General features: G+C 42.7%; 1 protein-coding gene across 1 annotated transcript in view; it reads left to right on the top strand.

Annotated features, from left to right (window-relative positions):
* Window positions 1-24,359, top strand: part of LOC118361520 (disks large-associated protein 1-like) — a 126,065-nt gene that overhangs the window by 14,526 nt on the left and 87,180 nt on the right. The window contains exon 3 of the mRNA XM_052483215.1: window positions 23,935-24,115. Coding sequence (XP_052339175.1) covers window positions 23,935-24,115 — 181 coding nt within the window. The remainder of the gene's footprint in view (window positions 1-23,934; window positions 24,116-24,359) is intronic.

Below are 24,359 nucleotides of genomic sequence, written 5' to 3'. Positions count from 1 at the left end.
TACAAGAGATGTGTTAACTTCCAAGGTTTAAAAGTTGACTTTCATCATTTTCAAAGTTGTCCTGTGTCGAGTATGTTGAGACTTTCATTCATGGCGCAACAGCAAATTCCTTTCAGTGGTGGAAAAAGTACCCAACTATCATAATTGTGTAAAATAGAGATACCGTAATAGAAAATGTCAAAATAAAAGTCACGCAGTAAAATCTACTTGAGTATTAGCATTTGGTTTTAAAATATACTTAGTATAAAAGTAAATGTAATTGCTAAAATATACTTAAGTATCAAAGTAAAAGTGAAAGTATAAATCATTTCAACTTTCTTATATTCACCCTCTACAGGATCAGTATCCTTAAAGTTGTTGCTCAATATGCGATAATGTGACTAGAATGACAACAGACAATTTCAGGAAATAGACATGTCTTATGGTCAGAAGGCTTAAATTCTTGTTAATCTAACTGCAACTTCAATTTACAGTAGCTATTAAAACAAAGTAAAGTAATTCTTCAATGGATCAGTCTGAAACTTTGCACACACATCTAAATTACACCTAGAATCATCTCAGTGTATGGTCTTTCTCTTGCATTTCAAAGATAATGCAAAAAAACATGCATTTTCTATGATCTTTTACCAGATCTAATGTGTTATATTCTCCTAAGTTTATTTCACATTTCCACAAACTTCAAAGTGTTCTTTCAAATGGTATTAAGAATACACACATCCTTGCTTTAAGTACTGAGCTACAGGCAGTTTGTAACGGCTCTCGTTTGTTAGTGGACCAAGACGCAGCGTGGAAAGTGTTAATGATTTTAATATTCAAAAACACTCAAAACAAAATAACAAAACGTGAAAATGAAAGCGAACAGTTCTGCCAGGCAAAAAACACTAAACAAGTTCCCACAAAACCCAAAGGAAAATGCAATTTATATATGATCCCCAATCAGAGACAACGATAGACAGCTGCCTCTGATTGGGATCCACCTCAGCTAAAAACAAAGAAATAGAAAATAGTCACACCCTGACCTAACCAAACAGAGAATAATAGGGATCTCTAAGGTCAGGGCGTGACCAGGAGCGCTGAGCCGGCACAATCCGTCCTGGCTGAATGCCCACTTTCCCACCCCAGTCACACCCTGACTTAACCAAACATAGAGAATAATAGGGATCTCTATGGTCATGGCGTGACACAGTTAGATTTGGGTATGTCATTTTTAGGCGAAAATTGATGGCAGATGGCAAACCAGATGGCACCATTTTCTTGTTTTTTTAAATTTACGGAAAGCCAGGGGCACACTCCAACACTCAGATATCATTTACAAATGAAGCATGTGAGTTTAGTGATTCAGGCAGATTAGAGGCAGTACGGATGACCAGGGATGTTCGGTTGTTAAGTGCATGAATTTGACTATTTTCCTGTCCTGTTAAGCATTGAAAATGTAACTTTTAGGTTTCAGAAAAATGTATGGAGTAAAAAGTACATTATTTTCTTCACGAATGTAGTGAAGTAAAATAAGTCAAAATATAAATAGTAAAGTAAATTACAGATACCCCAAAAAACGAGTTAAGTAGTACTTTCAAGTATTTTTACTTAAGTACTTTACACCACTGTTTCACTGTACGTGTTCATGAAAAATTCAACAGTATAGAGAAACATCTGAAAGGAATCATGTAGCTGCTGCATTTTACAAGATAAACACAGAAAAGTTGCTCACACAGATACAGGACCACCCATCCTATTAAGTAGACAAGAGATTGTCAATGAAAGCCTTTTACGGCATATCACAATGATGTCATCTTGATTATGTACTTCATTTTCATGCATTTCATGTCTCGTGTCTTTCCCAACACTGCCTACATCTGTTGAGGGCACATATTCTGACATCACAAGATCCCCTAGTTTGTAGTCTCGGCACAGAAGCAACACGTCTGTCAGTGGTGGCTGGTGACACTAAATCGGAGGACGGGCTCATATTGAATGGAACAGTATCATGCTTGGTACCAGTCCATTTGTTTGGTACCAGTCCATTTCAATCATTACTATGGGAGGTAATGGTGTCTGTCCATTATCTCCCATGTAGCGATCTGCGAGCTCATTACTACTACTACTACGGACGTATACCTGCTTGCGTGTGTGTTCACTCGCTATAAAACACCACAGTGATACACACGTATAGCCTATAGAAGAAAAACAGTGTTTGTCATCTCTCCCACTGAAGTCAGTGAATAATGAAGTCTGTAATAAACAAGTTTCTATGAGGTGAATATCAATGAATCTCTCTCTGGATGCTCCGTCATCATTACGGAGAGAGCTGAGCACTGTGCGATGCCAATTATGTAACGGTGGTGCAGCACAGGGGCAGGTTAATGACTTTAATAGGCCCATACACGTGCATACACACACCAAATTACTTTAAAGCTAGCATCCTTAATTGAAACAATAACAAAACGACACCCCACCTCTGTTTCGGTAAAAAGCTGTGGGATGGGCCTGTAGAAATGCTGGAGAAATGTAACCACTTAAATTCATAGACAGAGCTATGGATGGCAAAGACTGACCATCCATTATACAGTGGGGCAAAAAAAAGTATTTAGTCAGCCACCAATTGTGCAAGTTCTCCCACTTAAAAAGATGAGAGAGGCCTGTAATTTTCATCATAGGTACACTTCAACTATGACAGACAAAATGAGGGAAAAAAACCAAAAAATCACATTGTAGGATTTTTTATGAATTTATTTGCAAATTATGGTGGAAAATAAGTATTTGGTCACCTACAAACAAGCAAGATTTCTGGCTCTCACAGACCTGTAACTTCTTCTTTAAGAGGCTCCTCTGTCCTCCACTCGTTACCTGTATCAATGGCACCTGTTTGAACTTGTTATCAGTGTAAAAGACACCTGTCCACAACCTCAAACAGTCACACTCCAAACTCCACTATGGCCAAGACCAAAGAGCTGTCAAAGGACACCAGAAACAAAAATGTAGACCTGCACCAGGCTGGGAAGACTGAATCTGCAATAGGTAAGCAGCTTGGTTTGAAGAAATCAACTGTGGGAGCAATTATTAGGAAATAGAAGACATACAAGACCACTGATAATCTCCCTCGATCTGGGGCTCCATGCAAGATCTCACCCCGTGGGGTCAAAATGATCACAATAATGGTGAGCAAAAATCCCAGAACCACACGGGAGGACCTAGTGAATGACCTGCAGAGAGCTGGAACCAAAGTAACAAAGCCTACCATCAGTAACACACTACGCCGCCAGGGACTCAAATCTTGCAGTGCCAGACGTGTCCCCCTGCTTAAGCCAGTACATGTACAGGCCCGTCTGAAGTTTGCTAGGAAGCATTTGGATGATCCAGAAGAAGATTGGGAGAATGTCATATGGTCAGATGAAACCAAAATATAACTTTTTGGTAAAAACTCAACTCGTCGTGTTTGGAGGACAAAGAATGCATCCAAATAACACCATACCTACTGTGAAGCATGGGGGTGGAAACATCATGCTTTGGGGCTGTTTTTCTGCAAAGGGACCAGGATGACTGATCCGTGTAAAGGAAAGAATGAATGGGGCCATGAATTGTGAGATTTTGAGTGAAAACCTCCTTCCATCAGCAAGGTAATTGGAGATGAAACGTGGCTGGGTCTTTCAGCATGACAATGATCCCAAACACACTGCCCGGGCAATGAAGGAGTGGCTTCGTAAGAAGCATTTCAAGGTCCTGGAGTGGCCTAGCCAGTCTCCAGATCTCAACCCCATAGAAAATCTTTGGAGGGAGTTGAAAGTCTGTGTTGCCCAGCAACAGCCCCAAAACATCACTGCTCTAGAGGAGATTTGCATGGTGGAATGGGCAAAAATACCAGCAACAGTGTGTGAAAACCTTGTGAAGACTTACAGAAAACGTTTGACTCCTGTCATTGCCAACAAAGGGTATATCACAAAGTATTGAGATAAACTTTTGTTATTGACCAAATACTTATTTTCCACCATAATTTGCAAATAAATTCATTAAAAATCCTACAATGTGATTTTCTGGATTTTTCTTTTAATTTTGTCTGTCATAGTTGAAGTGTACCTATGATGAAAATGTACAGGCCCCTCTCATCTTTTTATGTGGGAGAACTTGCACAATTGGTAGCTGACTAAATACTTTTTTCCCCCACTGTATACAAAATAGAGTTTTAATCATGTTTTGAGGATATACAGTATATCTTTACATTTACTTTGTTTACAAACATTGGAGTAAAACAATCTTATATTTTGAGTTCTGATGAGGTATGAAAGTTAAACTAGGATCACAAGGTATTTATATATAAGTCCAAAAAATGGATGTGGCAACTATGGATTTTAGCATTAGTAGTCTTGGGGACTTCCATCAACTCCTGATAGGACATCACAATACAAACAGAAAGGTAGCTAGCTATTGCTGTTGGGTGGAGAAAAGAGGGACACAGGGATTAGCTGTAAAGAGGGACACCGGGATTGGCTGTTGTCTCAGTAACAATCCATCCTATTGGGTGATGGTAAAAGCTCCTTTCAGAATATCGAATATAATGTTTGCGTTGCAAGCCGACAACATTGCAGACATTGCATTACTCAATGGTTGTGTGCCACGTCATCAGATTGATATATCACAGAATGTAGTTGGCTGATATTTGAAACATCTGTCCAGGCGCTCTGATATCTGGTATAGGTCTGCAATGTAGTCAGCCTGGAATGCAACCATAATCTAGTGCACTACTTTTGATCAGAGCCCTACGGATCCTGGTCAAAAGGAGTGCACTAAGTAGGGAATATGGTGCCATTTGCGACACAGACTCTTTATTCAGTTGATATGTTTACTTCCAACCAGAACACAATGTCAGTGTCTCCGTTTATTCAAACCCATAAATAAAACCAGTCTAAATTGTGAGGACTATTATTTTATAGCCAAAGAGAGAAAACAGATGTTTAGTGAAAAATAATGACATCCATTTTGACAACAACAAAAAACTCCCACTGTCTGTTTTGTTTGACAGAAACAGACTAAATGAATGCATTATAATAACAACATAAACTAATCGCAGAGAGAAGGATTTATTTTTTCACAAAGTGTGGAGACATCCAAACATATGATGCTGTAAAGTCTCAAAGCATAATTTTGCTTGTTTGCAAACGTATGCTGTTTAAAAGGATGCTGTTTGTATGCTGTTTAAAAACCTTGGGATGCTGGACACACGCAGGCATGATGAGTGCAATCAGGATGAGGTAGTCGATGTATCAGCAGTGGGCACAGAAAATGAGTGTTTGACTGATTCAATCGGAGAGGACTTCACTTTATACATATGAACGCACTGCTGCCGAAATTAGAGGAATTAAAAGTCCACGCTTCTAACACCCGGGCTGCAGTAGTTGCTGGGAGTGAGACTTGGCTCGATGGGTCAATTGAGGACAATGAGGTTGAGCTACCGGATTAGGGCATTCATAGAGTTGCCCGAAACCGAAACACGGGTGGTGTGTGTGTGTTTTTACTAGGAATGATGTGCATTTTAACCCTCGTTCAAATCTGAAAATGGATGGTCTTGAGGTTGCATGGGTAGACATACTGATTCCTAAATGTCGTCCTATACTTGTTGGTGTCTGCTATTGGTCTCCTAAGCAGAATAATTTATACGATTTACTTGAATCGATTGCTGAGATCACAATGTATTTGCTGATAAGGAATATTTTCTGCTTGGCGATTTTAATACAAATGTGCAGTTATCACCCAAGAAAAGTACACTAGTAAATGTCCTGTATACCTTGAACATGTTATTTGGACTGAAGCAACTGATTGTTGACCCAACCCGGGTGTGTATTGACAGTAAAATCAACTTTGGATTTGATTATTGTATCAGACCAAGAGAACGTCTTTCAGTCAGGAGTCTTAAATATTGGTTTTAGGGATCATATGGTAACCTATTGTACCTGTAAGAAATCATAAATAGTACTAGAGGCAGGTAATAACTACACGGAGGTGTGGTCTATGAAAAAAAATACTCAAAGGAACGTTTTGTAGAAGTACTTCGAAAGTAATTCTGCTTTAAAAGTGAATAAACTTATAAACTCACTTTTGAGAAAATGGCCTGTTTTGGTACTACTACTGGAGAGCCCTACTTTGTCTACACCCATTCAGCATCGTTCACACCCTCTTGAGCTTTAGCCCCACACAACTCTTTAAGGGTTGAGCAGAGCGTTCTGTACTAACAGCAGTCAAGCACCCAAGCTAACTTGCTAGCTACTTCCAGCCACAAATGAGAGAACAGCTCACTGAACATTACTGGCCCTAGCAGAGCTGGTTTCGGCTGTTATGTTATCCAGAGCGTTGTTGACTGCAACAGTGCTGTCAGATTGTCCGTTTGTAAATTCAGAGCGTTCAGAGCACACACTGGACACTCTGGTCGAGGAGTAGGGTTGATCCGAACGTTCTGACCTCACAACGGCAGTCAAGCACCCAATCTGACTGGCTAACATTGGCTAGCTTGCTAGCTACTTCCAGACACATAATGAGAGAACAACTCACTGACCATTTACTCGCCCTAGCTGGTTAGGCTATTTTTATGTTATCCAGAGCATTGGTGACTGTAACTGTGCTTCTGGCAACAATTTAATTATGCTTTTTTGCCAATGTTTACCGGCCATATTCAACGGGTGTTGAGCGTTCGTAAATTCCTCTCAGACGAGAGTGCTCTGAAATCGGAGAAGGTGGCCAGACTGAATTTACGAACACACCCAAAATGGTTACTTGCATAGTGGAGTCTTTTGTTAAGACTTGTAGGTAGCTAGCTAGCTAGGTAAACAATGAACCACAATCTAAACGCATGACATTACAGTAATCCCAATTCATGACAACCAGGTTCAATGTTAGCTAGCTAACATTAGGCAATAGCTAGCCAAGCAAATGGCTCAGAGAGACAAATTCTAAGATCATACACGTAACGTTGGCTAGAGAGCCAGCCAGCTAACGTTAATGTCCATTGCTTGTGTCCATTGCTCGTGTTTCTTAGCCCAAGCAAGTTTCTTATTATTAGTGTCCTTTAGTAGTGGTCTCTTTGCAGCAATTCGACCATGAAGGCCAGATTCATGCAGTCTCCTCTGAACAGTTGATGTTGAGATGTGTCTGTTACTTGAACTCTGTGAAGCATTTTTTGGGGCTGCAGTTAACTCTAATCAACTTATCCTCTGCAGCATAGGTAACTCTGGGTCTTCCTTTCCTGTGGCAGTCCTCATGAGAGCTAGTTTCATCATAGCGCTTGATGGTTTTTGCGACTGACTGACCTTCATGTCTTAAAGTAGTGATGGACTGTCGTTTGCTTATTTGAGCTGTTCTTGCCATAATATGGACTTGGTCTTTTACCAAATAGGGCTATTATTTTAATTTAAACTTTATTTAACGAGGCAAGTCACTGTATACGACCCCTACCTCGTCACCTTTTAACAAGGCACACCTGTTAATTGAAATGCATTCCAGGTGACTACTTCATGAAACTGGTTGAGAGAATGCCAAGAGTGTGCAAAGCTGTCATCAAGGCAAAAGGTAGCTACTTTGAAGAATCTCATATAAAAAATATATTTAGATTTGTTTAACACTTTTTTGGTTACTTCATGATTCCATATGTATTATTTAATAGTTTTGATGTCTTCACCATTATTCTACAAAGTTTTTGATTGTCTTATTGCCTGTTGGTCTACATATTTCATTATAGTGATTGTGTTCCCCATACTCTATATAATTTATATGTTTCTAGATATGTTTTGTGTATTTGATTTATTGATGCAGGGCTCACCTGTAAAAGTATTGATGCAGGTCTCACCCCCTGTTAAAATAAAGGTTAAATCAAATAAGTAAAAATATACTTGAGTTCTAATTTAATTTGAAAAATTCTCTATAGTGGTAGAGACTGACTCAGATGACCTCTGGGAGCCAACTCCAAAGAGACCACATTCAAGTCCTCCATGTCCTCTAATTTGGCCCTTATCTTAAATAGTTAATTTCTGTGTTGGGAGGCATTGGATCAGCGTTCTCGCCACGTTTCCTGTGAGTACCTGTCACGGTCTTCTTGTGGTGAAGTAGAGGCGGACCAAAACGCAGCGTGGTTGTTATTCATTGTTTTTTAATAAAGGAACTAGACACGAAATAACTAACAAACCAATAAATGTGCGAAAACCTAAATAGTCCTATCTGGTGCAAACACAGACAGGAACAATCACCCACAAACACACAGTGAAACCCAGGCTACCTAAGTATGATTCTCAATCAGAGACAACTAATGACACCTGCCTCTGTTTGAGAACCATACTAGGCCGAGACATAGAAATACCCAAAACCTAGAAAAACAAACAGACTGCCCACCCATCTCACGCCCTGACCATACTAAATAAATACAAACCCCCCCCCCCCCCAAAGGTGCGGACTCCGGCCGCAAAACCTTGACCTATAGGGGAGGGTCTGGGTGGTCGTCTGTCCGCGGTGGCGGCTCTGGAGCGGGACGCGGACCCCACTTCACCATTGTCTTAGTGTCTTAGTCCGCCTCATTGTCCGCCTCCGTAGCTCTCTAACCATGGCAACCCCTCTCAATGACCCCACTGGACAGAGGGGCAGCTGCTCGGGACAGAGGGGCAGCTGCTCGGGACAGAGGGGCAGCTGCTCGGGACAGAGGGGCAGCTGCTCGGGACAGAGGGGCAGCTGCTCGGGACAGAGGGGCAGCTGCTCGGGACAGAGGGGCAGTTGCTCGGGACAGAGGGGCTCTGGCGCCTCTGGGCTGAGGGGCGGCACTGGCGCCTCTGGGCTGAGGGGCGGCACTGGCGCCTCTGGGCTGAGGGGCGGCACTGGCGCCTCTGGGCTGAGGGGCGGCACTGGCGCCTCTGGGCTGACTGGCGGCACTGGCACCTCTGGGCTGACTGGCGGCACTGGCACCTCTGGGCTGACTGGCGGCACTGGCACCTCTGGGCTGACTGGCGGCACTGGCACCTCTGGGCTGACTGGCGGCACTGGCACCTCTGGGCTGACTGGCGGCACTGGCACCTCTGGGCTGACTGGCGGCACTGGCACCTCTGGGCTGACTGGCGGCACTGGCACCTCTGGGCTGACTGGCGGCACTGGCACCTCTGGGCTGACTGGCGGCACTGGCACCTCTGGGCTGACTGGCGGCACTGGCACCTCTGGGCTGACTGGCGGCACTGGCACCTCTGGGCTGACTGGCGGCACTGGCGCCTCTGGGCTGACTGGCGGCACTGGCGCCCCTGGCTGACTGGCGGCCACTGGTTGACTGGCAGTACCTTTGATGTAGGGAAGCTTATGATCCATTATGTATGACATTCCTGGGAGTTTGTAAACATTTTTTTTATTACCATAGCATGTTGGTATGTTCTCTCTATAGTTATGTTCTTGAGTATGTATCAATTGACCAATTCGGACACTTGGAGGCTACTTGGGTGCATTTGGGCAAACTGGTGAGGGACACCTGGGAGACTTCATATTAAATATTATGTAGCTCTCTCATTCTTGAACGTATCAGTGTGAAACTTTGCCTACACACCGTTTCCCTGTTCTGGACCACATCTACAAGGTATGTTTTTGTTGTTGTTTGTTTGACCTTTTACCAGATCTATTGTGTTATATTCTCCGTCATTCATTTCACATCTCCACAAACGTCCAAGTGTTCCATTTCAAATAATATCAAGAATATCCATATCCTTGCTTCAGGGCCTGAGCCACAGGCAGTGAGATTTGGGTATGTCATTTTATGCGGATATTGAGATGAAGGGATTGTTTTTTTAACGTTGAAATGTGAAATGAATATGGTTGATTTTTAAGGTTAGGGAAAAGCGCAGCGAATAGTGACACTTTTTAGGATGTCAATATGAATTAATGTGTTTATGGTTGTTTGTAAGTTTGTCTTGACTTTTAATCAGTATATGTGTTATTGTTTTTACCATCAAGGACCACTTTGCAAACAAGCGTTTCAATTAATACTTTTGAGTAATATCTGCTCTGCTCCACATTGTACATTTTGTTGTAGCATATGTATGTTACCCAAAATGAATTCAATTTTAAAAAAGGACAGAAAGAGAAAAAGAGAGCGAGCGAGTAAGTGAGGCAGACAGAGGAGAGAGTGACGTACATAACACAGCTTGTAACTCTGTTATGTAGGATGACACACACACACACACACACACACACACACACACACACAGGCCTACTGAGTAGCATGTGTTCATTAAAAAAATACCTGTTCCAATGGGCCTCTCCAGGATAACGCAACCCCCTTTGAAGTCATGTTGATTGCAGGCAGGCAGGCAGGCTCTGGCATTTGATTGGACACAATAAATATGTTCCTGATCGTAATCAGTCTCACAGGGGGTGATCAGTCGGTGAATGGACAGAGACTGTAGAGGGATAGAGGTCCCCCATACGTCCATTTAGATCACGTTTTTTTTGTCCCCTCTCTATTTCCTTCCTTCCCACTGCCTTTATGTCAACGCTTATTCCTCTTGCCCCACTCTCTCATCCTTTGTCTCACCCCCTTTATCTTCTCTCCTCTCCTGTTCCTCCCTTCCTCTGTCTCCAGCCCTCAGTGCACCAGTCCCTGTGTGCCACTCTTTTGCCCCACGTTCCATCCATCCAAGAATCAGTAACCACGTTGGATTCACTGTGGTAACCACACTGTTTTATTAAGGAGGGCATACATAATTAAAGAAGACTGGACCTGGAGGGAGAGAGTCACAGGAGAGAAGGAGGATGTGTGTGTACATGTGCGTGTGTGTGCGTGTGTTGCTTGTGCAATGATTGTATGCTGTTGAACTTATATAATGTATCATAGAAAGACGGTAAGCTATTTACTTTTCATGTTGTATAACACCAATACGTATGGATGGTGGAGTTGTATTTCTGGACCTACACACCACAGCAAATTCTACGGGTGTAAAATCTACACTGAAAGAGTGGGGACCATATACACACTAGAACCAGTGTAAAGCGTTGGTCCCATGTTCCATGAGCTGAAATAAAAGCTGACATTTTCCAATGCGCAAAAAAAACATACGTCTCTCAAATGTTGTGTACAAATTTGTTTACATCCCTGTTAGTGAGCATTTTTCCTTTGCCAAGATAATCCATCCACGCGACAGGTGTGGCATATCATGAAGCTGGTTAAACAGCATGATCATTACAAAGGTGCACCTTGTACTGGGGACAATAAAAGGCCACTCTAAAATGTGCAGTTTTGTCACACAACACAATGCCACAAATATCTCAACTTTTGAAGGAGCATTCAATTGGCATGCTGACGACAGGAATGTCCACCAGGGCTGTTGCCAGATAATTTAATGTCAATTTCTCTACCATAAGCCGCCTCCATCGTCATTTTAGAGAATTTGGCAGTACGTCCAACCTGCCTCATAACTGCAGACCACATGTATGCCGTTGTGTGGGTGAGCAGTTTGCTGATGTCAACGTTGTGAACAGAGTGTCCCATGGTGGCAGTAAGGTTATGGTATATGGGCAGGCATTTTATCGATTGCAATTTGAAAGCACAAACATACCATGATGATATCCTGAGGCCCATTGTTTTTAAGTTTCAGTATCTGTGGCCAAAACATACATATCTGCATTCCCAGTCATGTGAAATTGATGAACTGTAATGAACTGTAAATCAGTAAAAATCAATGGAATTGTTGCATGTTGCATTGATATTTTTGTTCAGTATATATTTAACACAACATATTTAACCCTACAGGGGCCTGAAACTCATACCTATCACTGTGAACCAAAAACACACCCATCATTATCATATTTCCCAGCATGCTCTATTGCAGGTAGATTTATTTTAATTGTTTCAATATCAACGCTACGCAAATATAAATGACATACATTTTCTAAACTAATCCAATATGTTACTTGGATTTAATGCAACCATTACTGTAATGGTTCCAGTTTACATACTTTAGGTAGTCTCATAATAGTTTTTCTGATCCTGGCTGTCATTCTGAATGCAGATTGTAGGTGAGCTTTAAATTCTATATGTCAGATATCCCAACTGTGGCTGGATTCCAATAAGAGTTTATCATCACTTTTACAAGCCAGCACAATGCGACTTGTGGACTGTTAATTATGAGATTCAGGTTACCGTATTAGTGTAAAACTAGGTTTCATGCCATTATTGTGAGATTATCACGCAATTACAAAAAAAGGCTTATACTTGTTCATAAATGGGTTGAAACAGTTACTTTGTGCCTTTAGTTATTGTTCCATAATGCATAAGGTGCCATCACAGTGAAACACCCAGTTATGTGGCAATACCATAGCTCTACCATAGACCACTTAATAAACTGGTTCAACGCTTCCACTCACAGGTAGCCAAAAATAATTAACTGAAAGCCACGCCCCCACTAAGCCATGTCTCTAGTATAATTATCCAGTGTGCCTTGCCTTTGAAAGTCAAATGTAGAGTTACCACCAATGACTGTATTTGTTAGTGACAGAGACATAGGTCTTGAATTCATTAATTTCTGTCCTGTTGCCTTCACCAAGTTAGTTCCTAGATGAATGTTATCATTCCAATTATATTTATGACAATAAATGACATACCTCACAAGCTCTTATTATTCTGAGGCTAAGTGTAACCCTAATACAGTACCCTGCCAGTCTTGGTACAGACCACGTCAGGCCTGCAAGTTAATTCCAGTGACTTTAGTAGTGATTAATAAATTGGCTGTGAACTGTCTTGTGGAAGTTTTAAATTAACACAATACCTGTTAGCATAGGTATCAGCTAGAGATGATGTGCAGGAGCTTGCAGGGATTTGTAGTTTTGCACTATGTATACTTTGACTGTAATTAGCATTTTTGAATCTGAGAGTTAATAGATCAGAATATAGTGATGAATGTCTTGTCCGAGATAGATTTACATTTGTTACCAAAACATCACACCAGGAAAAGCCTACACAAAACACAGCCATTATTTGAAGTCCTTCTAACATTTCCTATTTATGAGTACTATGATACCACCACTGTGGGGCTCTATACCATATGTACATGTGAATATAATTGTTCAATTACGAGCCTAGTTGGTTGAGCCACGGAAAAATACAAGAACCTTCCTACTAGCCAGGATTGGCTGAGATATTGGATGGGCTGGAAATGCCGAGAGATTAGTTTGGATTGGTCTGCCATGTAGCATGGTTCTGTCTATAACATAAGCTGCTCAGTATGTGTGGATAATCATTTTCACCACATCTTTTTTTGAAAGATATTATGAAGAACGTAAAAAGTGTTGCGACTGCTCTCAACATTGCTGCCCTGAAGTTAATAGCGCTATCGACAAAGATCAGTGGGGAAAAGATGTGATGGACTACTTTCTGGAGGACGACCGTGGCATGCTGACTCACTCTGACTGAAAGTAAATCAGACGATGGTGAAATCCCTGATTTTGGTAGAAACGTTTTCATTGAATCAAACATTGTAGAGTCTTCTGATGACAGTGATGGGGGAGAAACGCCGATCAACAGTGTGATCACGGAAGACGTTGACAGAGTTTTTAAATCAGTGGAATGCCCGGTGTAAGCAGAGAGACGACTGCCAAATGCAGAGAGAATCTAAAAGAGAACACAGAAGGCTGTGGAATAAAACAACGGCCTCCGGAACACTTCTTCAAACTAAGGGCAGCCATGGCGTCCATAACAGAGAGGGAGAAGCGTTCATCCATGTATATGGGTCAAAGTTGATTTCATTGCAAGTTAAAGCATACTATTAGCTAGCTTGCTAGCTAACATTAGCTGGCTGGCTCACTAGCGAACGTTGTGTATGATCTGTGTAGTAATATTTTTCGTATCTTAGAAAGACATTCGCATTGCTAGTTATACCCTAATGTTAGCTAGCTAACATTGAAACTAGTTGGTTAACTTTAGCTCCTGCAGATTCATGCATGGTGCATGGTAGTATGAGTTGGGATTATGGTTAATTGTCTATCTAGCTAAGCATCAAACATAAGACTGCAAGAACCCATTTCACTGTACCGTTTACACCTTTTGTATTCTGTGCATCTGACAAATACACTTTTTTTGTAATATAGTGTGTGTTTACCAGAGACGGTAATGTGAAGAACACCATGACCTGCACCAAAATCAGATTAGGACATAGGCCAATGACTACATCAAGTGTATTTTTGCTACTACTTTCACCACTTTTAGCCTTGAGTCTTTGTGTTCTTACGACATTACCTTATTCACTCTGTTTGGCACATGTGAATCCTTAAAGAGATGGGTGGGGCTAAGGCTTAAGAGGGTGTGAACGATGTGAATGGGTGCAGACAAAGAAGAGCTCTCCAGTAGGTGTACCAAAATTCTCATGAACCATTTTTAAAAAAAAGTGGGGTTACAAGTTAATCAACTATCAAAGCCGATTGATTACCTTCCCATTGTTCCTCAACTGCAATGCTCTGTGTCTTTACTTTTATCCAATGTGAAAAAATTAAAAAAAAGGCCATTTAGGGGCCTTCCAGGTGGTTCAGTGGTCTAAGGCACTGCATCGCAGTTGCTAACTGTGCCACTAGAGATCCTGGTTCAAGGCTACCACACAATTGGCCCAGCGTCCTTCCGGGTTGGGGGAGGGTTTGGCCAGCAGGGATGTCCCTGGGGATGTCGGCAGAGATGTCCCTGTCCCTGTGGTGGGCCAGGCGCAGTGTACACTGACACTAGTGTATGGTGTTTACTCTGGACACATTAGTGTGGCGGGCTTCCAGGTTGAGCATGCATTGTGTCAAGAAGCAGTGCAGCTTGGTTGGGATTGTGTTTTGGAGGATGGTGTGGTTCTCTTGAGGACCTCTTCTGAGTCCATATGAGAGTTGCATCGATGACTAGAGACAGAGACAAGACTGTAACTAAAATCTTGAAAATACTGTTTCAAGATGTTCTACATAGGACTGGATCCAGATGGTGGGTCACATACAGTGTATTTAAAACCCTTTCTAAAAATAAAAAAAAATAGATTTTTTAAAAATTGGTTTTAGAAACTTACGCTAATTTATAAAAAAAAAAATATTTTTAAATGAAATATCACATTTACGTAAGTATTCAGACCCTTTACTCTGTACTTTGTTTAAGCACCTTTGGCAGCCTCAATTCGTCTTGGGTATGACGCTACAAGGTTGGCACACCTGTATTTGGGGAGTTTCTCCCATTCTTCTTTGCAGATCCTCTCAAGCTCTGTCAGGTTGGATTGGAAGCGTCGCTGCACAGCTATTTTCAGGTCTCTCCAGAGATGTTCGATAGGGTTCAATTCCTGGCTCTCGCTGGGCCACTCAGGGACATTCAGAGACTTGTCCCAAAGCCACTCCTGCGTTTCATCAAGGATCGCTCTGTACTTTGCTTCATTTATCTTTCCCTTGATCCTGACTAGTCACCCAGTCCCCGCTGCTGAAAAACATCAACGCAGCATGATGCTGCCACCACCATGCTTCACCATAGGGATGGTGCCAGGTTTCCTCCAGACGTGAAGCTTGGCATTCAGGTCAAAGAGTTCAATCTTGTTTTCATCAGACCAGAGAATCTTGTTTCTCATGGTCTGAGAGTCTTTGGGTGCCTTTTGGCAAACTCCAAGCGGGCTGTCATGTGCCTTCTACTTAGGCGTAGCTTCCATCTGGCCACTCCACCATAAAGGCCAGATTGGTGCAGAGATGGTTGTCCTTCTGTAAGGTTCTCCCATCTCCATAGAGGAACTCTGGAGCTCTGTCAGAGTGACCGTTGGGTTCTTGTTGTTCTCCCACGTTTGCTCAGTTTGGCCGGGCAGCCAGCTCTAGGAAGAGTCTTGGTAATTCGAAATTCTTCCATTTAAGTATGATCTATTTTTTATTTCACCTTTATTTAACCAGGTAGGCTAGTTGAGAACAAGTTCTCATTCACAACTGCGACCTGGCCAAGATAAAGCATAGCAGTGTGAACAGACAACAACACAGAGTTACACATGGAGTAAACAATAAACAAGTCAATAACACAGTAGAAGAAAAATGAAAAAAAGAGTCTATATACATTGTGTGCAAAAGGCATGAGGAGGTAGGCGAATAATTACAATTTAGCAGATTAACACTGGAGTGATAAATGAACAGATGGTCATGTGCAGGTAGAGATTCTGGTGTACAAAAGAGCAGAAAAGTAAATAAATAAAAACAGTATGGGGATGAGGTAGGTAAATTGGGTGGGCTATTTACCGATGGACTATGTACAGCTGCAGCGATCGATTAGCTGCTCAGATTACAGATGTTTAAAGTTGGTGAGGGAGATAAAAGTCTCCAACTTCAGCGATTTTTGCAATTCGTTCCAGTCACAGGCAGCAGAGAACTGGAAGGAAAGGCGGCCAAATTAGGTGTTGGCTTTAGGGATGATCAGTGAGATACACCTGCTGGAACGCGTGCTACGGGTGGGTGTTGCCATCGTGACCAGTGAACTGAGATAAGACGGAGCTTTACCTAGCATGGACTTGTAGATGTCCTGGAGCAAGTGGGTCTGGCGACGAATATATAGCGAGGACCAGCCGATTAGAGCATACAGGTCGCAGTGGTGGTTGGTATAAGGTGCTTTAGTAACTAAACGGATGGCACTGTGATAAACTGCATCCAGTTTGCTGAGTAGAGTATTGGAAGCTATTTTGTAGATGACATCGCCGAAGTCGAGGATCAGTAGGGTAGTCAGTTTTACTAGGGTAATTTTGGCGGCGTGAGTGAAGGAGGCTTTGTTGCAGAATAGAAAGCCGTCTCTAGATTTGATTTTAGATTGGAGATGTTTGATATGAGTCTGGAAAGAGAGTTTACAGTCTAGCCAGACACCTAGGTACTTATAGATGTCCACATATTCTAGGTCGGAACCATCCAGGGTGGTGATGCTAGTTGGGCGTGCGGGTGCAGGCAGCAAACGGTTGAAAAGCATGCATTTGGTTTTACTAGCGTTTAAGAGCAGTTGAAGGCCACGGAAGTAGTGTTGTATGGCATTGAAGCTCTTTGGAGGTTAGATAGCACAGTGTCCAAGGAAGGGTCAGAAGTATACAGAATGGTGTCGTCTGCATAGAGGTGGATCAGGGAATTGCCCGCAGCAAGAGCAACATAATTGATATATACAGAGAAAAGAGTCGGCCCGAGAATTGAACCCTGAGGACCGGACAACATGCCCTCCGATTTGACACACTGAACTCTGTCTGCAAAGTAGTTGGTGAAACAGGCAAGGCAGTCATTAGAAAAACCGAGGCTACTGAGTCTGCCGATAAGAATATGGTGATTGACAGATTCGAAAGCCTTGGCCAGGTCGATAAAGACAGCTGCACAGTACTGATATCGTTTGGTACCTTGAGCGTGGCTGGGGTGCACCCGTGACCGGCTCGGAAACCAGATTGCACAGCGGAGAAGGTATGGTGGGATTCGAGATGGTCAGTGATCTGTTTGTTGACTAGGCTTTCGAAGACCTTAGATAGGCAGGGCAGGATGGATATAGGTCTGTAACAGTTTGGGTCCAGGGTGTCTCCCCCTTTGAAGAGGGGGATGACTGCGTCAGCTTTCCAATCCTTGGGGATCTCAGACGATATGAAAGAGAGGTTGAACAGGCTGGTAATAGGGGTTGCGACAATGGCGGCAGATATCTTCAGAAATAGAGGGTCCAGATTGTCAAGACCAGCTGATTTGTACGGGTCCAGGTTTTGCAGCTCTTTCAGAACATCTGCTATCTGGATTTGGGTAAAGGGGAATCTGGGGAGGCTTGGGCGAGTAGCTGCAGGGGAGGGGGGACGGAGTTGTTGGCCGAGGTTAGAGTAGCCAGGAGGAAGGCATGGCCAGCCTTTGAGAAATGCTTGTTGAAGTTTTCGATTATTGCGGATTTATCGGTGGTGACCGTGTTACTTAGCCTCAGTGCAGTGGGCAGCTGGGAGGCGGTGCTCTTGTTCTCCATGGACTTTACAGTGTCCCAGAACATTTTGGAGTTAGAGCTACAGGATGCAAATTTCTGCTTGAAAAAGCTGGTCTTTGATTTCCTGACTGACTGCGTGTATTGGTTCCTGACTTCCCTGAACAGTTGCATGTCGCAGGGACTATTCGATGCTATTGCAGTCCGCCACAGGATGTTTTTGTGCTGGTCGAGGGCAGTCAGGTCTGGAGTGAACCAAGGGCTATATCTGTTCTTCGTTCTGCATTTTTTGAATGGAACATGCTTATCTAAGATGGTGAGGAAGTTACTTTTAAACCGGTTGGGGCAAGGCGTTCCTCTCAGGGAACTCCACCCCCCCATTCAGCTGAAAAGGTGGCGCAGGGAATTCAAAAATATTCTTTAGAAATATTCAACTTTCACACATTAACAAGTCCAATACCTCAAATGAAAGATAAACACCTAGTTCATCTACCCATCATGTCAGATTTTTTAAATGTTTTACAACGAAAACACAGCATATATTTATGTTAGACCACTACCAAACCAAAGAAAAAATGCAGCCATTTTTTCCAGCCAAAGATAAAATCACAAAAGCAGGATTAGAAATAAAATCAATCACTAACCTCTTGAAAATCTTCATCAGATGACAGTCATATGACATGTTACACAGTACATTTATGTTTTGTTCGATAATATGCATTTTTATATCCACAAATCTCGGTTTACATTGACGCCATGTTCAGAAATTCCTCCAAAATATCCGGAGGAATTATAGAAAGCTACGCCAGATAACAGAAATACTCATCATAAACTTTGACTAAAGATACATGTTCTACATATAATTAAAGATACACTGGTTTTAATGCAACCGCTGTGTCAAAGCCTAACATTGCAATAATCTGAGACGGCGCTCAGACGTAACAATATTTCACCGCCACGTTGGAGTCAACAGAAATACGAAATTACAACATAAATATTCCCTTACCTTTGATGATCTTTCATCAGAATGTAGTGCAAGGAGTCCTAGTTCAACAATAAATCATTGTTTTGTTCCATAATGTCCAATACTAGTGTCCAAGTAGCTGCCTTTGCTATCACTTTCAGCTCACGTGCCCAAAAACTGACTACTGGTCCAAGATAACTTGCATGAAAACTTCCAAAAGATATATTCCAGGTCGAATAAACTGGTCAAACTAAGTACAGAATCAATCTTCAGGATGTTATAATCATATATATCCAATAACGTTCCAACCAGATCATTCGTTTTCATCTGGGGCTGATTGGAACAGCTGTAGCACCCACAGAGAAATACGCCACAGCAAAATGGCATTCTGTTGCGACACCGACTTTTTTCCCTCCCATTAGGTCAAAGTTCACAGAAAATGCTCCATTACACTTTCTACTGAATGGGGACATCTAGTGGAAGGCGTAGGAAGTGCTTCCAGATCCATATCTTGTTGGGAAATGAGGGGGCGATGATGTCAAAGTTGCCCCAACTTTCAGAATTTCAAAACTTGTTTGGAAGATTGCCTGCCCTATGAGTTCTGTTATACTCACAGACATAATTCAAACAGTTTTAGAAACTTCAGAGTATTATCTGTCAAATGGTAATAATAATATGCATATATTAGCAATCTAGGGCAGAGTTTGATGCAGTTCACTATGGGCACGCAATTCATCCAAAGTGAAAATACTGCCCCCTATCCCCAACAAGTTTAAAGAATCCTCAACTGACAGGATGAGGTCAATATCCTTCCAGGATACCCGGGCCAGGTCGATTAGAAAGGCCTGCTCGCAGAAGTGTTTTAGGGAGCATTTGACAGTGATGAGGGGTGGTCGTTTGACTGCGGACCCGCAGCGGATGATGGAGGCCATTGTGTTCTTGGGGACATTCAATGCTGCAGAAATGTTTTGGTACCCTTCCCCAGATCTGTTTCTCGACACAACCCTGTCTCGGAGCTCTACGGACAATTCCTTCAACCTTATATATATATATAGACAGGTGTGTCTTTTCAAATCATGTCCAATCAATTGAATTTACCACTGGTGGACTCCAATCAAGTTCTAGGAACAGCTCAAGGATGATCAATGAAAACAGGATGCACCTGAGCTCAATTTCGAGTCTCATATCAAAGGGTCTGAAAACGTATGTAAATAAGGTATTTCTTCTTTTTTTATATACATTTGCAAAGATTAAAAATAAAAATAAACTGTTTTCACTTCGTCATTTTGGGGTTTTGTGTGTAGCGGGATGAGGAAAAACATTATTTTAATAGATTTTAGAATAAGCCTGTAATGTAACAAAATGTTAAAAAAGTCAAAGATTCTGAATACTTTCCAAATGCACTGTATATACTGTACATCTCCCATATGGCATGTCTATTGTGATGCAGTTACAGTTTTTCTCAGTCGCTTTGGTGCATTTTTCACATCATCCCTAACATGTGCAAAATAATAAGTGCATTTCTCAGAACAATTTGTACAAATTGCAATATACAATAGATATGTTTCTAAAGCTAGTCAGTCACTAAAAATTCTTAGTACATCTCTCAAACGTAAATATTCATGCCAATGATCATGTCAGTGTCATCAAAATGATAAGTCATTGAGTCATTGTTCACGAACATGTAAGGTGCAGTATGTATCTGTATAGAGTATATTTCTGTATGCTGTGAAATACAAGTGGACGACTGTAATATGAAGCATTGTAGGAAGTATACAGTATACTGCTTATATACAGTAACAGTGCACTGTACATTGGTGGACATACCTGTTCTCCCTTCGAAACATTTGAACTATTGAGGACAGGTTGATCTCCCAATATTCGGCTGCACCCTTCGACCCGCCTCAGCCATTGTAAGGCCATGATTGACAACATGGTCTACAATAGTGGCCCTTATGTCATCAGATATGCGCCTAAATCAAATCAAATGTATTTATATAGCCCTTCGTACATCAGCTGATATCTCAAAGTGCTGTACAGAAACCCAGCCTAAAACCCCAAACAGCAAGCAATGCAGGTGTAGAAGCACGGTGGCTAGGAAAAACTCCAGGCCAAAAGGCCAAAACCTAGGAAGAAAAAGGCCAAAACCTAGGAAGAAACCTAGAGAGGATCCAGGCTATGTGGGGTGGCCAGTCCTCCTCTGGCTGTGCTGGGGGGAGAGGAACCAGGCTATGTGGGGTGGCCAGTCCTCTTCTGGCTGTATTGGGTAGAGAGGAACCAGGCTATGTGGGGTGGCCCGTCCTCTTCTGACTGTGCTGGGGGGAGAGGAACCAGGCTATGAGGGGTGGCCAGTCCTCTCCTGGCTGTGCTGGGGGGAGAGGAACCAGGCTATGTGGGGTGGCCAGTCCTCTTCTGGCTGTGCTGGGGGGAGAGGAACCAGGCTATGTGGGGTGGCCAGTCCTCTTCTGACTGTGCTGGGGGGAGAGGAACCAGTCTATGAGGGGTGGCCAGTCCTCTCCTGGCTGTGCTGGGGGGAGAGGAACCAGGCTATGTGGGGTGGCCAGTCCTCTTCTGGCTGTGCCGGGTGGAGCCTATGTCCTCTTCCTCTGTTTTGCCTTCCACCACGCATCCTTGCTCCTCTTCTTCCTCCTCCTCTTGGCTGTTGACCCTGTTCATTTCCTGGTCCATCCATTATTGGAAAATTGCAACTCTGTGTTGTGGTCTGTCTATATATGCTTGCCAATTGATTCTTCATGAGATGCAATTTAGACAACTGGTTGATTGTTGGTTGAACTAACACTTTACATTCCTTCATGAGTGAGGGTCAATTTCACCTGCACGATTCATCAATTCACGTTTTTATACAAAAGGTCTAATAGAAATGTGTAAAACTATGCTTGACAGTTTATGACAAATAGTTCAACAATTTTGCATGTAATGGCTTATGCAAGGAACTAATACCTAGATGTTTTGAGGGGTAAGACAATTCAACAGAGAACCATCTACTATATTTTGATCAACATGACATGAGCAATTGATAATGTGGAAAAAAGCTGACACTTGTACATTATCAATTGCAATTTGTTCAAAGGAATAAGAAATCGCTTTAATGATGTGCACAAGTGACTAGATGATTTGGAATTTGTACAAGTAGTTTCAAGAATTGCACTTTTGATCTAAGAAATGCACCAAAGCGACTGAGAAAAACTGTAACAGTGTCCCCATTGAAAGTTGCGCCCCTGATCTTCGCCATTGAGGGATAGGGTTAACTTTTAATTTTATTTGCTGACACCTTACGGTCAAATTTTGGCACCAGTAGGGTAGCTATCTAGCTATATAAACCACACTCCTCTGCAAACACCCCTCCTCCGATGTTGTTTACAAGGCGGTACTTCTTTAAATGAAGTAAACATGTTACCATTTGTGTATTATAATGAGAGCTAAGGGGATGTCACCTTGTCCCCTTAATAATGAATTCAAGTGTTTGACATGGGGAGAGGAAAAGTACATTTATGATCAAATTTTGTCAATGTACAAGCAAAAGTCATTTTTATACTTTGATCTGAGTTCCTTCAAATATCATCCAACTTCGTGAAAAACATGGTTTTGACTGTTAATGACATTTAAAGAACTTGTTTTTATTTGTAACATATTCACTTAGGATCTCACTTGGTTGAGCCAAGATAAAGGAAGTGGATGAATGCGACAACCATGTCTCTGTCACTAACAAATACAGTCATGGGTGCTAACTACACAATTTACTTGAAAGGTAAGGTACAATGGGAAATATTCAAATAAGGCTTTACACTAAGCGATGTGTTAATTTAACACTGGTTCCAGTGTGTATATGGAATGTGCTGCACACACACACAACAACACACACACACACACACACACACACACACACACACACACACACACACACACACACACACACACACACACACACACACACACACACACACACACACACACACACACACACACACACACACACACACACACACACAGGTGTGAAAGTGCTGAGTGATTTCCCTCCTGCTTGGTGACTGCAGGTTAGGGCTAATGAGCTCACCCTTCAGATTCCTCTGAGGGAGAGCTGTGTGTGTGTGTGTGTGTGTGTGCGTGCGTGTGTGCGTGCGTGCGTGTGTGTGTGTGTGTGCGTGCGTGCGTGCGTGCGTGCGTGCGTGCGTGGTGTGTGTGTGTGTGTGTGTGTGTGTGTGTGTGTGTGTGTGTGTGTGTGTGTGTGTGTGTGTGTGTGTGTGTGTGTGTGTGTGCGTGCGTGCGTGCGTGCGTGCGTGCGTGCGTGTGTGTGTGTGTGAACCTCTATTCCACCTTCTTCGCACACACTGCTTTTCATCTCCCCACTACTTAAATGCATCAGAGCTTGCCCAGGTCCTTTTTTTCTCCACTCTGTCAAGCGAATCAAAAGATATTCCAAGGACACTCAAAGCTTATGTGAGTATTAAACAATGTGCTCGTTGATTAGATGTGGGATGGTCCTGAAGCGATTGAATATTCAGAAAGAGTGCTCTACTTCTCTCTACTCTTTCTATACACACACACACACACACACACACCAGAGGAGGCTGGAGGAAGGGGTATAGGAGGATGTGCTCATCATAATGACTAGAATGGAATCAAACACATGGAAACAATAGGTCTGACTCCCTTCCATTTATTCCATTCCAGCCATTACACTAAGCCCATCTACATCTCATCCCACCAGCCTCCTCTGACACACACACACACACACACACACACACACACACACACACACACACACACACACACACACACACACACACACACACACACACACACACACACACACACACACACACACACACACACACACACACACACACAGCCTCTCCTGTTGTCTCTCTCCTCATTCTTTCTCTCATGCATACATAAACATACACACTTTCAATAAACATACACTCTTTCCTGGGGGATAAGTTGTGAAGGCTCTCTCTCTCTCTGTCTGTCTGTCTGTCTACAGTTGTTCTTCCTCTGGCTCTCTCTCATGAGCGTATTTTCTCCCCCAACTTCTCTCCCTCTTTCTCTGCAGGATCTCCACCGAGTCGCACTCTCCCAAGCTGCAGATCCGGAGCCACAGCTACCTGCGTGCGGTGAGTGAGGTTTCCATCAATAGAAGCCTGGACAGCTTGGACCCGGCAGGCCTGCTGGCCTCGCCCAAATTCCGCTCGCGAAACGAGAGCTACATGAGAGCCATGCGCACCATTAGCCAGGTTGGTGGCCCTGGGGGTGCATACCTCCCCCTGCTCCATCCCCTAACCGGCTCCTGTCTTTTCTTACACCCAAAGGCCATGCAAGGGGGAGGAAAACCAACCCCAAATCATCCATCGAAAAAGCTAACAACTCCAAACCAACCTCATACCAACACCAAATCAAACCCTATCCAACCCCTAATCAACTATCAGACAACCGACCCGCAACCATCCCATCTGAGCGGCTATTTAAACCAAACCATCT

Source organism: Oncorhynchus keta, chromosome 28, assembly GCF_023373465.1.
Source record: "Oncorhynchus keta strain PuntledgeMale-10-30-2019 chromosome 28, Oket_V2, whole genome shotgun sequence".
In the NCBI taxonomy this organism is placed as follows: Eukaryota; Metazoa; Chordata; class Actinopteri; order Salmoniformes; family Salmonidae; genus Oncorhynchus; species Oncorhynchus keta.
Note: the sequence above shows the minus strand (reverse complement) of the source record. Positions and strands in the feature narration are given on the sequence as shown.